Source organism: Triturus cristatus, chromosome 6 (genome assembly GCF_964204655.1).
Source record: "Triturus cristatus chromosome 6, aTriCri1.1, whole genome shotgun sequence".
NCBI classification, from domain to species: Eukaryota; Metazoa; Chordata; class Amphibia; order Caudata; family Salamandridae; genus Triturus; species Triturus cristatus.
This window is the reverse complement of record NC_140589.1, coordinates 217,632,944-217,649,129: the sequence shown is the minus strand read 5'-3', so window position 1 is coordinate 217,649,129 and position 16,186 is coordinate 217,632,944. Positions and strand designations below refer to the sequence as shown.

Sequence of the window (16,186 nt, the reverse complement as noted above, 5' to 3'; positions counted from 1 at the left end):
CTTGTACGGTCCGAACAATGGCGAAGAACAGCAGCGGCTCCTCCCTTATGGTGAAGGAGCTTCGCCTCTCCCTCTGCAACCAGCTGCAAGAATTGAAAAACAAAATGATAATAAAACAGCTTTATTATCATTTTATTTTTCTGCTCGCAGCCAAGTCTTGAGGGCTGGGTCAACACTACAGCAAGCACAGAGGGGGAGTGGTGGGCACAGCTGTCATAGCGAATGTCAGTTTGGCCAGCTGTCTCAGGATGGCCAAACAGCCATGCGCACTGACATCTCTCCAACCTGAGCTCCAGTGCCGGGCGGAGATAAAGGCAGGCGCAGGCTTCCAGTCCCTGATGGAGCTGGAAACTTGCCCTTTTTAGGCCAATCCCAGAGCTTCTCTCACCAGCATGAGAGAAGTGCTGGGATTAACCATAGGAGAGTCTGGAAGCCTCGGCACAAGCAGTCAGCAGAAGAGCGGCAGCTAGGTAAGTTATTTTTTGTTGTTTTTCCCCACGATGCCCACAACATTCACCCAATACCAGCATCTACCGACCTGCCTTGTAGCAGCAATGGGTCTGGTCCAGTTTTGTCAGCTGTAGAAAAAGTGTGCTGGGCCGAGTTAAGAGAAAATCTTGCAGTGTTATGATTAAGGTCCTACAGCTCGCTCCAACCCTTAATGCCTGCACTTGCTTTTGTTGGAGATTTTGCTGGCTCTCCCCACTTTTGCCCACTTTGGCTGTGCAGCCCACTGACCGCTCACTGGACTTTGGTATCAAAGCTACACATAAAGCCAACAGCGCAGTGTGGTTGGATGATCACTGGGCCAAATCCCAGCCATCGCAGCAGGAAAAAAAGGCTGCAGCAACGTGTGACATGCTGGGCAGCTATTGTTACACCTCTGCATTTGGTGCCTGCTGCCTGTCTCTGATCACATGTCTGGGGTGGTTGGAGGCTGGGCTTTGTGTATCCTCCTAGACAGTCACACACAATGGGAGCTTAGGTGTGACTTGATGGGCCATCCTGGCAGAATGGGAGGGAGGAGCTGGACCCAGTCTCACTTACACCTGTATAGGCTATGTCCTGTTCCTACACATAGGGCTGCATACCCCCTGTAGTGGGTCTGAAGCCACAGCAGGCAGGGCCTCTGTGCACTTCACAGACCTGTCTTTGAAGTCTCCCCCACCTTAAAGGCACCACTGCTTTTAAGTACTGGACTTCGGGCACCACCACTTTAGTACACTTCTGGACATGTGAAGACTCTGCCAGGAAGAAGGACTGATGTGCTCCTGAAAGGACTGCCACTCTTCTGCACTGCTGGTTTGCTGAACTCCTGCCTTGCTGTGCTGACCTGCTGCCTGCTACCCTCTTGCCTGGGTGAGGGGACTAGATGTGCATCACTTAAACCCGGAATGACTCAGACGGCTAGCTGGCTGGCCTCCTCATCTGAAGTCTCAGGGAGATAAAAGACTTCCAACCAACCTGCTTCTGCACCTTGACTCTGCCATCTGTGAATCTGTCCTGCCAAATGGTGCCACCCAAGTCCTGGATCCTTGAAAGAGGGCCTAAGGTGCATCTTTAGCGGAACAGATGTATCATCTGCTGAGCGACGCATCCCCGAGCAGTAACGACGCATCTCTTTAGCTGAGCGGCACATCTTCAAGCAGAACCGATGCATCGTCACTGTTCCGTGGATTGGAGCCATCGCAAAAGACTCGCACCACCGCAGCCTCCTGCATCTGGGACCAAAACATCACCTTGAACTGCAGATGCGCGATGCTTTACCTGGTGCTAGCTCCTTGCATCCCTCATCGTCGCAGCCTCGACCACAATGGCGGAGCTCCACATCACAGCTCCACTGCATATTGGACCCAACGCTTCACTTCTGCTGCACCTTGCATCCTCGACACTGGACTTCGCATCACAAGCATTGCAGATGGGATCTTCATAATAGACGCATCAGGACCTTGCATCTCAGCGTCAATGCTTCACCTCGGCTAGATAGCGCATCATCTCGGTGGATCCACACAAGTGCTCTGCAACCAGGATTCAGGTACTTTTGTTCTGGCCTACCTGGGCCCCTGTAGCCGGCAAACGGGTCATCGTGGTTGGCCTGAACATTTGACTTTGTCCCGGTCCAGCACGACTAGATGTCCCAAATAGCACTTTTTGCTTCTAGGTGCTATTTTTTCCTAAAAACGTCTAAATGTAATATCTCAAGTTCTACTTATTGGCATTTTGTTATTTTGATCTTCTTTCATTTATTAAATAAAGCTTTATTCCTCTAACCAGGTGTGGAATCTTTTTGTGTGGTCTTTTCACTGTTCTACTGTTTAAAGTGTTGTACAAGAATTTTACACATTGACTCTAAATTTAAGCCTGACTGCTTTGTTCTAAGTTGCCAGAGGGCGAGCACAGTTTAATTTAGGGTAGTTCTGCTTCTTACACTGACTAGGATTGTGGTTGCAGTTTGACTAGGCCTCATTCCCCAGTCAACCAACAACCTAATTTGGAACATTCTTGCATTTTTGGGTGGAATGTTCTGATAGCATTTTACCCCTCTGCTGTGTGCTACACCAGTCCTGAGGGTTCCTCTGCCTAGTTAGAGACCATTGCTGGCTGCTCAGACTACAACTTGAGCAGAGGGCTTTTAATTACCGGCATAGTGTTCGCCATTGGACTGTAATGCTATAGAAAGATGTGGCTGAGCCATTTCCACTCTACAGGATGTAGGTCACACCAAATAATTTTCTTTGGCTGCTTCAGGAGTACCAAGGTCTTCTCCAAGTTCTGCCCTCTAAATGGAGCAAATCGGTTTCAAATGAAAAAGTGTATTGAATCATAAATGAAACATTGAGTAAAAATAATACACATAATCGTGAGCATGTTCATACAAATTCCACTTGTGCGAGGAATAGATCAAATGTAAAGTGTCTTCAAATAATTGAATATAGTGCTCGCATTTTAATGCTAAGTATGACATACTGGAAATAAAGTAATGTGGATTATCTAAAATGTGTCAGCTGTCCTAGACATATCTTGCATGACTTCTTTTTTTAGTTTCTACAGGGTGCACTATAAACAGGACTACTGTTCAGTGTTCATGCAAAGGTGGATACAAACTGCCCTCGGACACTAGTGTTGCAAAGCTCAACTGTTCCAGCTCCATCAAGGGTTGTGACTGCGTCAACTCATCTCCTCCAGCAGGGGCGTATTGTCAACCATTCCCTGCTGCAACTCAGATGACAACAATGAGAATTAACACCCCAGTTACAGCAGAGACCGCTACAACACCAGTAACAACGGTAACAACTAAAAAACCAACAACAGCAGTGATGACTACAACTCCACTTACAACACCAACCACAACAACATGTGTCCCTTTGGCTGAAAAAGGTATGTAAATAATGTATTAGAATTATTTAATTATACTATCTGGGTTTAATAAATAACTGAAAACGTTTTATTTGTGCTAAATACAGCTTGAATTGAAGTCCTCTTCAGTTATTTTGGTGTTGGAAAGCTACTAAAACTCATGTGTTTTTGCTATCATCCTATTGTGCAAGCATGCCTGAGATCCACAGCCGTCCTGGTGCATTCAACTTTGAAATTGTCGTGCTTGATGTCAGGTAATGCTCACCTGCCATCTTGGACCCTCTTAATGGTGCAGACAAGCTAAAATGAGAAGGTCAGGTGAGCTGAAAAACCCTCAGATGGGTAAGGCTCAAGTATTCCTCTAAGGACAAATCCTGAGGCAGTCGCTGGTTACTATTAAGTGCCTGTTATGGACTGAAAATGATGGCTGCCCCAAGGTATTGCTGGACATTTTTTACAAGTGTTAAATATATAACATATATTTTTCAAGGGTTTCATACTAATAATATAGGGTGCTTTTCTTGTTATCATGTGCTCGTCAATCAATAGGAAGAATATTTAAATCACACACACTTACCAAATGTTCAGTGTAAAAATCATAACCCTATCTTGAATATGATTGGGCTAGCATTGTACATCAGTCTAATGTATCTGATGACAATTATTGGCCACAGCATTTATCTGAGAGAAACTTGGTTGCCTGCTATTTCAGACCAGTGGGTTGAAAATTGATGGCAAAGGATTCCCATTCATTCCTGTTACACTGCAGTTGTTATTCCAATGATTACAGCATAGTCTCTAGCCAATGGCTACTTTATTCTCTTTTGAACATAAGGTTTTAGCTTGTCTGTCACTACCAGGTTATTGTTATTTTTGCCATCCATCTCATGTATTTCCCACCACACAAATGTAATGTTTTTAGATGCATTTTCATATTTGCATCAATGCGTTCAACCTGATCATGTTCATTTATATTTTTGTATTTATTTATTGCATAAGACCTTTAGTCAATAACAATAACACCTTCATTTAGATTTTGGCAAGAGTAGATAGTAATCTTTCCCTATGATGGCAATGACTTCTAAACTGTTTAGGCATATGGCGGAGTTACAGCCATCTCAAACCAAGTTGGTTTGGCTCTTCCCCTTGCCCCTGATGCCCTTCCTGGTAGATTTTGGCAACAGAGAAGCCCCAGGGCCAACATTGTGGAATGCCACTTCTGTTTAAAGCATTTCTCAACACTTACAATATGTACCTTAACTGGACGTTGGACCACCCTAAAGCAGCAGGACTAATGAAGATGTTGATGTAGTGAATCAACCTAGTCACCATACTGAGTCACCATTCAGCTAAAATGATCTTTCATGTTTTGAAACACCCTCAATCAATGTCATGTGAGGGGCAGTGAGAACTAAAAGTTGATCTGTCTGAGTCTAGGTTGATTTGGTTGGCTGCAGGTGGTGACAGTAGCAAAAGGACAAGCCAGTAGATCTTTAATAGGAGCCTTTGAGGATTTTCCTTGGCCATATGAAATTGGCAGCACTCAGATCCACATGCTGAAAGCATTAACAGCAGCAGTGTTCATGCAGGTGCAGGAAGGCTGCTCCTGTGTATATGTTAAATTTAGGCTTTTAGCAAACGTATCCCTCTAAGTCAGCATTAGTGCACCATCAAGTTTCAATGTATTGAATGTGTAGGCAACAATGAACACCATCCAGGATCGAATACCTTGTGCATTTCTTCAGAACAGTCCTAAAAATAAAGAACAGCATAGAGAAAGGGAAGGTGGTGTTGTCTTCTTTTGGAAGACTCCATCCTCCATCTTGCGACTACAATTTTTACAAAGTAAAATGTTTGAGAGCAGCCATGGTTAGCCCTAAACATTTACTGTGCACATAATCCAATGTCTAATTAGTTGCTGCAAAAGTGATACTCTTAGGGCCAGATTACGAGTTTGACGGTCCTCGGATCGCCAGGCTCGTGGTGGCAGATCCAGCCACCACCGCACTGCACGACAGCCCGATTAGGACAGGTAGTCGGGCCGCACTAGGACCAGCGGCTCCGCGAGGAAACTGACATACCCTGGCATAGGAGCTGTGGTCAGAGGCCGCAATATGCTTAGCGGGACCGCCACGGTCCTGCCAAGCATATTACAAGTTTTCTCTCCTCCAGGCTTTTCATGGTGGCTCTACCACCATGAAAAGCTTGGCAGTGTGGAAACAAAGGAGGCCCTACACGGCCCCTATGTGTCTCAGACATATGTGGATGCACACAGGGGGGCATAGCATGTGCCCTCCTGTGTGCATGCACATAGGTTCCTGCATGGCATGGACTTTCAAGTCCATGCAATGCAGGAACCTTGTGAGGCGCTACCATTGCAGTGCCCTTTTAAACGGCACAACTGCCCTTTAAAGGGCATCACAGGGGGAACAGCCACGCTGCCCACCAGACCACTGAAAAGTAGTTATCAGGCGGGCGGGTGGCGGTGATCTTCAGCCGAGCGGTGGTGCAGTGGTTTGCACCGCCGCGCCACTGCTCTGCAGTAAGGTCATAATTAGGCCCCTAATGTTTAAGGACATGGGAAGAGGGGACAAAGGGTTGCCTGGTCCCTTAAGATTAATAGGTGGAAACACTAATTGAGAGCTTCCCTCACTCAATATAGACAAAGGAGTTCAGGGGCCCCACAAACTGTTGCTGAGGTTTTATATGGTTTATTTTGTCAAAATTCAGAAACAGCTGCTAATTTAAATATTTCACATATTTCGGTGGCATTCATATTGAAACAGCCAGCTCTGAAATTTAGAAATGTGATGGCACCTTTGCCAAATTGGACAATGTCTCATTTTGATCAAGATGTTGTATTCTTTCATGGAGAGACACATAATAAATACATAATGTCCCTTAGATAGTGCACAGTCTTTTCTAAGCACCATCAACACCGCCTTGATTGCCAGGTTGACTTGTATCAGAAAATCTCGCATGGACCCTATTCCTCTTTCTCCTACAAGATAACCTTATATGACTGGTATTTATGAAGTTCTACTGTAGGTCTTTGTTTGCTTTGTGGCATCCTTTCCTCAATATTATCAACACAATGCTATTTTATCTCGTTCTGTTTGAAGATCTTTTGCAAGAGACATTCACACCTATATTGTTTAAAATTCCTTTATTTTACATGGTGTTTTTTCCTGCTTGACTCAGAGTTCTAAACATTTACTGCCTGCTCAGGAGAAGTGGCAGTTACATGATGCAATAATTGGCCTTTATTGATGTGGAAGTGTTTTTTTCAAAATGTATATCTTTCTGCAATAAAGAATAATAAATAATAATATCTTTTTGTTGGATCTGATGCGCAGAAAATGAGAAAATGTAGTTATAGTTGAAAGAAATTCAATATGAGGTATAGAAGTGTGTTTATTATTATGTGTGTACAAAGAGTTTATTGCATTAATCACAATAAAATTTACATTTTGCATTCGTCAAATTAAAAGATAGCTATAAAGAATTTGCTAAAATAAACTAATCACAGTTTCCTAACATTGTATAAGCTAAATCAGAACATTTTGTTAGATTAGTAAAACCATTATGAACCTTAATACTAAAACAGTATCTAACTGCCACTGGAATTGATCTTATTTTTGCTCCATTAAAAAGACTCTTTTAGTAAATATTTCCTTAGGAGTGACATGGTGCGGTTGCATACTCCCATTTGGCTATGGGAGCTTGTGCTGAGTCCGTAAACCGGCTGTAGCACAAGCTCCCATAGACAAACGGGAGGATCTGTTCATCCCTGCACAGGTGCATTGATGAACAGGGGGGCACAATAAGTGCCCCTTTGGCCCAAACTGGAGGCCACGGGTTGAAGGGGACCCTGCTAGGGAACCCCAATGTCGCTTTCAGACAGGCTTCTTCATGTTGGAAAGCCCAACATGGAAAGCCTGTCGGAAACAGGCATCATAATCCCTATGGCGGAAATGCCATCCATAGGGATTATGGGCAGGCCTCCGACTGGCTGACAGGCTCCTTGAGCTCGTCGGAATCTAGCCGGAATGACCGACCGGTTTCACTTTCAACTGCCTGCATCGTAATACGGCGGTCAAAACTGAAACTCGCAATGAGACCCGGAAAACCTCCGACCACCGGGTTTCATCAGAATGAGGCCCAAAGTCAGCAAACATTTTTTCCTTTTAAGATTGTTTTCCAAGTCCCCTCGAATTCATACATGGGTATATAAAATCTTAAATATATTTTCCTTTTTTTTGTACTCTGTAGACTAGAACTGAAATATTCCTGATGCATCAATAAATAGGATTCATACACCAAGACTATATGTTTGTTTTTCTATAATAAATCAAGGTCTTTCTCCCTGTGGCTACTGAATAAGGACTTCCTTAAGATAAGTTTCTGTGCGTTCAATTTAATGAAACCTGGACCTGATTTGGGTGCAGGAGAAGGAGCACTGCAGCGCAAGCTCCTACAGCTGTTATACCAAGGGCATCAACTGAGACTGCAATGACAGCATTGCTTAGTACCAGTAGGGATTCCTAAACTGTCATTCAGGTTCATGTCGATCCACCTTTTTGGGCAGTAGTGGTCAAAGAGCCTCCTAGAACTCTTACCATTGGCATTTGAAAATCAAATTGACTGAAATGTTACAAGGAAACTTTGATTTAAACCGGCTGTTGAAATATAGGGTCTTATTATGATGCGACCCGAAAAGGCTCAGACCCTTGGTCGGAGCCTTACAGGGCCATGTCTTGGTTTAATTTCCGACCGCCGCATTACAATGCTGGGGATCGGAAATTAAACCAGCTGGTCATTCTGGCTGGCTTTTGACTGGCTCAAGGAACCCGTCGAGCAGTCAGAGGCAAGACCGTAATCCCAAAGGGCAACCTTTCCACCCTTGGGATTATGATCCACGGTCTCCAGCAGGCTTTCCAGGCTAGGTTTTTTGACATGGAAAGCCTGTTGGAGAGCGAGTATGGGGCCCCCAGCAGAGCCCCTTGCCACTGCGGACTCCGGTTGGGGGCCGAGGGGGCCCCTGTGGTGCTCTCCTGTTCATCCCTGCACCGTGTGGTAGGCCCCTGAGGTGCCTGCCACATGGGGCAGGGATGAACACAGACTCCCATTCCTCTATGGGAGCTTGTTTTAGGGCCGCTTTAAGGCCGTAACACGAGCGAGCTCTTATAGAGGAAAGGGGGTATGCGACCGAACAGTGTTCGACATCGGATTCACCCCCTTAATGTTCATGAAATGTGACATTTGATTGAAGAAATTAAACACACAATAAATTAGAGGACTTCACTGATGAATGTGAGGTGTAGTTCATCGGGATGAAAAACGTGAGATTAAATTATAATATGGATTTAACACTGATGAAATTTTAAAAAATGGGCTTAATGACTCTGAGAACTCTTGTTAAAGATGTAATTAAAAAACAAGAGACTTGAGTGATTTGAAGAAGTGCAGAAAAGGGTGAAAGAGAGGGATGGCAAGTAAAAAGAAATTGAAGGAAACTGAAGGTAAAATAAGAGGTACAGCGAGTGATTCAAAAGCTGGGACAGGAACAGTTTTAGAATTTCAATTGAGGGAAGTGCATTGAGGAAATCTTGTGCATGTCCCATGGACAAGGGGTGTAATTTATGCTTTATCACAACATTTTTGAAATTGTGAGAGGAACCAGAGAAGTGGTACAAAGAAGCATATAGGCTGACAAACATATTGCAGGTTTTATGGACTGCCTTGAATTCTTTTTTCGCAAATGTAGTTCCTAGTGATCTGTGGACTGAGTGTAAGGCCGTGGTTGCATTGCCTACTGAGAAACCACTGAGGGTTGCTCCAAACAATGCTCCTACTGAGGAAGCAGCTAATAAATACAGATTGTAATGGAGCATTTGAAGCAAAGAGTGCCTGAAAATGACGTCAATTGGGTGAAAGGTTTGAGAACTTCACAGAAACCGAAGGAGTCAGTGCATGCTTTTTATGAAGGGCTCATGCAGATATTCAAGAAAAATAGCAGAGTTCATGATCCCAAGAAAGATGGTGTCAGTGGTTTAGTTTCTGCTTTTGTTATGGGTTAAAGGAACTGAGCTTAGTAATCATATACATTAGAGTGAACTGTGTTACCAGACAAAGAGCAAAGATCAGATCCTGAAGATGGTGAAATACAGAAGTTATTACTTAAAAGCCAAACAGAAAAACAACAAAGAGAAGCTGATGATTCCTCATACAATGCAATTTGCGGGAGGAACCCAGGGGCAGATTTATGAGCCCCTTGCGCCACTTTTGCGTCACTTTTCCCATGTTAAAAGTGACGCAAAAGTGGCGCAAGGGGCTCATAAATCTGCCCCCCAGAGTCATATGGGTTCAACTTTGCATTTTGCGCAGAACAGATCGAAGCAAATGCTAGGTGTACAATTGGGAAATAGAGTTATGCAAGCGCAACTTGGTGGAAGACAAATTATGAATAATGATGGGATGAATGTGAATGTTGAAATGAGGAAAAAAAATCCCACTTGGCAAGTTTATGGGAACATTGGGCGCTGGAAACAGAAGTGGTGCCAAAACCCAATTAGAATTCAAAGTGAACTTGTTCCCCAGAAACAGAAAAACATGATGGTCCAGCTGCGCCAAATTCTGGGCAAGGCGTACAGAATCAGAAATCATTTTAAATGTTGATGTCTTCAGCACCAGTGATGCAGCACAATAGCAGAAATAAAATGCCGAATAGTGCAGGGTTTCAACAGAGTCCATTCCTTCTGAATGATGATTTGTCAGGGAGCAATACACAATGACGGTGCCCGAGGGGGGAGGAGGATTGCTTACTTGGATCAGTCTAAGAGGTAGAACAAAATGGCCCTATAAATGGAAAACAAATACTTGTTAATTTTGTGTGACTCAAGTCCAGTGAATCTGATGGGAAGAAATTTGCTTTGCAAAATGAATTGCATTATTTATTGCAATCTGGATGGTATTGCGATTGAAACACAAGATGAAGATTCCGTGTACAAAATGAGATCACGTGAGATGAGTTCAGTTGTTCCCAGCTTTGGGCGCCCTTGCAGAGCATGCGGGGAGAGACTATATATATGCACCAGATATGCCAATCGCTTCCCATAAGGGAATCTCGGCGGCGCGGGAGTGTGGGGCCCTTGACGTTCTTCAAAGTGCAGGGATTAGTAAACTACGAAACAGCACATTCTTATCTTTGACTGAATTTGAAGCCGGTCAATCATATTAAGCAATGCATAGTTTCATATATGCCAGGCTGCATGCGGCAGTGCGCTCCCTGAGGGCGGACTTTCCTCAGGAACCACGTGGGATAAAGGCGTTACAAGCAGTGCTAAAAGGTGGTGAAAGTAGAGGGCTGATCACCAGAGTATGTGGTGCTTCTCAATGAGAGAATGAGTGGTCTGATTCCTCTATGTTAGACAAATGGAATGCTGTCTTGGCGTTCCCCCTGTCCCGGGAAAACTGAAAGGCCTGCTGTAAATTGACAGGGCGCCTGACTGCCAATTGTAATCTCCGGATTATTCATTTAAAATATTTGCACCAGATATATTACACCCTCGCACAATTGTTAAAATTTGGGTTGCGGGAGGGTGCCAGATGCTCTAGATGCCGGCAGGACGGAGCAGACTTTGTAAACTTAGCATGGGGATGCCCTGCTAAATCAAATTTCTGGTGGGGAGTAGCAGGGCTCTTACAGATATGACACTGGAAACAATTGAAAGATTGCTGGAGTTGTGTTTGCTGGGGCTTATAAACAGAATTAAGCAATGTAACAGACATATTGTTGCAATAGCCACTTTGTTTGCCAAGCATGCTGTGGCCATGCACTGGAACGCCAAGGTAGCACCAACCTTGGTCAAGTGGATTTGAGATCTCGTTTTCTGTAAGGAACAAATGAATGTTTATGCCGAGGAGCTACCAGAGGCCTCTAGGTCTAAAGATTTTTGGGTGCCACTTACCACGTATCTTAGCGCACCCTGACCTGGCATAGGCATATGTAATTAAGTTAGCTATTGAAGATACAATGCTGCTGTATAGATCTGAAGTTACACTACTATACACTGTCGAACATGTGGTATATTGTTCTCTTCTCCTTACCTGCTCTTCCATGGGGTTGTAGAGATAAGGGTGGGAGGAGGAGGGTTGGAGTTACATAAAACAAAAACACTGCTGTATATTATGTGGTTTTTATGCCGCTGCTGCAATATGAATGTAATATATGCCTCTGTTTGCATATGGTGATTCAATAAAAAAGCAAAACTTATTTCTGCAAATCTGAAAATGAGTCGACAACCACCCAGAGGTAAGTTCGATGTTTCATGGTTTTGTTGGCGCTTGTCAACAGTGAATTCAAAAAATTCCTTGCTTAAGGCTAGCCCACAGTGACATACAAGATCCGGTATCATTTGACAAAGAAGATTTTGAAGCATTCAAATAATCGAGAGTCTTTGTCATACACCAGCACTGGATTGTTGTGAAAAATTTGGAGGTGCATGTAAATTCTTGCACAGAGGCATGGTGGGTTGATGCGACCATTGGCATATCTTTCAGCAGTATAGAATGCAATAACTGTCAGTCTTCAAGGATGTTTGAAATTGGTTGCAGCTGTTTGTGTTGCTATTGAACAAAGTGAAGGAATAGTGATGTGTCATACTTTAATTGTATATCTTCCTTACTCGGTTGAGACTTTGGTTGACACAAACAAGAACTCAGCACATGACAATCAGTATGCTGACTAGTTATGAGTGAGTCATTCTTTCAGCAGAAAATATTACTATTAAACGGTGTAATTCTTTAAAACCGGCAACACTGCTTCCTGTTTTAGATGGAAGTTGTAAAGGCAGAGAGAATAATGAAAATGATGATAACGGTGATGAACCAGAGCTCATAACTACATTGCATTTACTGAGTTATGCAACAAACCAAGAACAGACATTAAAGAAACTGCTTTAAAAATGTCTGCTCTGAAATTATGTGTTGATGGTGTTTGTTTGAGAGACCAGTAGGAAGCATTGAAAGCTGCCTATGCAGTATATTCCATTACTGAGACCATAGAAGCATCTATTCTGCTGAATGTAACCTCAACAAAGGTGGAAGAATTAGTAGCAATAAGCTCAATAGTGTTCACAAAATTCGAATGTGACAATTTATACAGACAGCCAATATGGTTTTTGGAGTGGTTCTTGACCTTGGTCAACCTTGGCCCCAGAGGAGCTTTCTGACATGTTCTGGAGCTCCTATAAAGAACAGTGTTTACATATTAGATTTATTAAAAGCAATACAACAGCCAAAAGAAATTGCAGTGGCCAAGTGTGTTCCTCATGATGCTGGAAAAGATTAAGGGTGTGATAACAAGTTTGGCAGTTGCATCGTCCGCTGTGTGACCACTAAACCCTTGGTGAGACCGCCTACCCTGGTCTGGCGGGCAGACCTGCGGCAGTCAGAGTGGCAGTCTGTCAGGCTCATAAACCAGCCTAACAGGCAAACCACTGCTCATGGAAGAGAGGTGGCATGGCCCTTATCAGGTAATACTGACAACTAACACTGTGGTAAAGTGTGCTGGACTGATGCAGTGGATTCACACTGCTCACACAAAAAGGGAAAAGGCATCAGGTGAAGAAGTAGTAGAATCAGACACTTAATTAGCTACTGAACTAGAAAGCCGAGATCAAAGTGAAGCGCAAAATCAAGCTCCAGTTTGCAAAGTGGATCCAGAGGGGGTGATCATTTAGAAACTGGCGAAGAGAACATTGGGAACAATTAACTTGTGACATTTCAGATCAGTGGAAGCTCTGATAAAAAATGTCCAGTTTCAAAAGCAACGGTCAGAGTGAAGGGCTGTTACGGAATATGATTCAAAAGCATGAGTGGCAGCAAGAAGGAATAGTCTCTGATCCGATCAATGAAAAAGTTTATTTGAAAATTTAAGTTACAAGAACCCCCACAGGAAGAAACCAGTTTACAGTAGATTGTGCAGCTAAGTCTGATCAAAGTTCAAGCACAAGTTCAAGTTCACGCCTAAGTTAGTTGCTTTATAATAATAATAATAATTTCACATTTGTGAAGCGTAAATTTATCACCACTAAGGGGTCGATAACGATGTTGTTCGGAAACTGTTCTGAACGGCTCGGTCTCGCAATCATTTCTGAACAAATTGGGTTGTGCGAGTCCGAATGACCGATCACGATGCTTCCCAATATCGTTCGGTCGGACTCGCATTGACTTCAATGAGAGCCTCTGTTTCGAACAAGAAAACAGGCCCCCATTGAATAAAGGGGGGGTTGGGGAAAACCATGCACCCTGTGGCAGGCACACCATTGTGCCTGCCACATTGTGCATGGCTGGGAAGAGCGGTGCCTTGGGTACCCCGACGGGCCCCAATCGGACACCTCTGGGGGAAGGGGAGCCTGCAACGGGCCCCCAAAGACAAATTCCAACACTCGTTTTGTGTCGCACAGACCGAATCGGAACGGCTGTCTGAATCGGTCATCGTACTTGCTTGTTTGGAAACCGTGTCCATAGAGCTGTACGATTCAGTTCCGAAAGACTCTGGCTGTCAGAATGTCTTGCGGAACCAATTCGGACTGCACGAACGGTTTACGGACATCGTAATCGGTCGTTGGGAAATGTGTACAATTCATTCGGAAACGAGGGTTCCGAATCAGATTCTGCAATACCGAATCCCATCCGATGCCCTTCTGAAGGAAATCGTAATTGGCCCCTTAGTTTATCTAGGCGATGGTGAGCCCTCGGGGATATGAAGTGAACTATAGCCTAGAGTCACAGGATGCTTGGCTGAGCTGCATCCGGCTCCGGGATCACACATGAGCCCCGCCCTCTGCAGTCAGCTGCTCTGGCCTCTGCCCTACACCTCTCCACCTGACAAATACTGTTGGTGAACAAAGAAAAGCTGAAGAAGGTATTCCCTGGAAAATAACTTGTAAAAGAAATCATTGTGAACCAGAAAAGTTTCAGAGACAATTAGACTCTGAAACGAGTGGGAGTGAATCACCTATTGACAAAAGGTCAACAAGAAGAAGAGTTAAAAATAGATAACATGCTTCACCTGAATGGGTATATTTAGCCATAGTGTCAGAAGATGAAGAAGAAGAGTCAGAGCTGGAAAGTTATAATTCAGTGAGTCATTGTGAGTACAACTTTGACAGTGAATATTTGGGTGGGATAGAGATGGATCTCTGGCAAATTATAGATTACAAGAATATGGAGGGACATAAATATTGTTTCAAAACTATTGATTACAAAAATATTGTTTCCCTATGCTTATAATGATAAGTACAACAATATCAAAAACAACTATTGTTTCACACTAATATGGTTTAAAGACAAACAAAAATAATATTTTTTAATATATATATATGTATATATATATATATCACTGTTCACTCCTTCGGTAACCTCCGGGACACTTTACACGTCGGTGCAATTGCGGGTCCGAAGCCACCCGATTAATTAATCCAACGTCACTTAGTACCACAGTACTATTGCACTCACGTCCAGAAACAATAACCGCTAAGAGCCCAAAGCGTCAAGGAAGATCGTTTTTTATTCCATATAGAGCATCAGCCAGTTGTTTACCCAACGCGTTTCGGCGGACTCGCCTTGGTCACGGGTAATGTACGTCTTCAAAAACCACAAGTTAAAGTTTTAAGACTTTTTGTTGCGTGTGACGTCACATACAAAAAAAAACATAAACATAAGCAAAGGACTTGAAATGCAGTCCGTGAAACAAGTATGGCGGCCATTTTTGAACAGTTTCATTTGTGATTTAAGCCAAGCATTTGGACAATAAAGTTGTATTTTAAACTCATAAATTAAATAAATGCATGCAACCTTATATACTATTTCTAATTTTTCGCTTTCTTTGGCTCATCCCATGATTGAAATCATATCATTCGGGTGCCACTCTACAGTACTTTCCCATTACTCTCTCGTTATGAGTTCATGATTTTTCAAACTTCGTGCCTTCAATACCCAGTGGTAATACCTAATAATTTCATAATGCCCAATGATTCGTACGTAAGATAAATGTTTGTTAGACATACACACTGACAAGTGTCTTCAAATAATTATAGGCATATACACAGATTCTTTCAATGTATGTACCAGCATACTGATAGATCCGCTTCCTCTCACAGTATAAATCGTAAATTACACATAACTGTAGCGTGTTAGATAGACAGCTGACTAGTAATCCAATCAAAGTCAAGTGACAGAATAATAATCTATAAAAATCACAATCAAACCAGTGTATCGTATGTGCCATGGACGCTTGTAAACCATACGTGCTGACAGGTGTCTTCGAATACAATCATAATCATAATCATTAGCATATTCATAAACTCTTCAATATATGTATAGACATATTGGTTGGTCCGCTTCCTCTCACATAATATATCGTGAAATGCATGTTTCTGTAGCAAATTAGATACACTGCTGACTACTAAGAAAAACCAAAATCAACATCAAGTGACAAATTAAAGCTCTAAGTCAAGTGACAAATTCTCGATCTGCAGAACCATCAAGCTATAACGTAGAAGGCAGACCCATTAATCCAAGTGGACAGAGGTATTCCAATAACACGTAATAGTGATTCCGAGGCTCCTTCACAGTTCATGAAGATCTACAGACACTGAAAAAGGAAGAGAGAAGAGATCCAAGTAAAGAAATCACATCATGAATCCAAGCAAGAAGACAGAAGAGTAAGGAGACTGTACTTCATAACATGGACTCCCCCTGCCACAAAAGTGATTCACGGACGTTATGCAAAGAAATAATAAACAAACAGAATAGAATGACA

The 16,186-nt window shown here is 43.1% G+C and overlaps 1 protein-coding gene across 1 annotated transcript in view; it reads left to right on the top strand.

The window, feature by feature from the left end:
* Nucleotides 1–16,186, top strand: part of LOC146816671 (adhesion G protein-coupled receptor F2-like) — a 499,236-nt gene that overhangs the window by 28,751 nt on the left and 454,299 nt on the right. Inside the window, exon 3 of the mRNA XM_085609542.1 lies at nucleotides 3,043–3,378. Within this exon, the coding sequence (XP_085465668.1) occupies nucleotides 3,043–3,378 (336 nt within the window). The remainder of the gene's footprint in view (nucleotides 1–3,042; nucleotides 3,379–16,186) is intronic.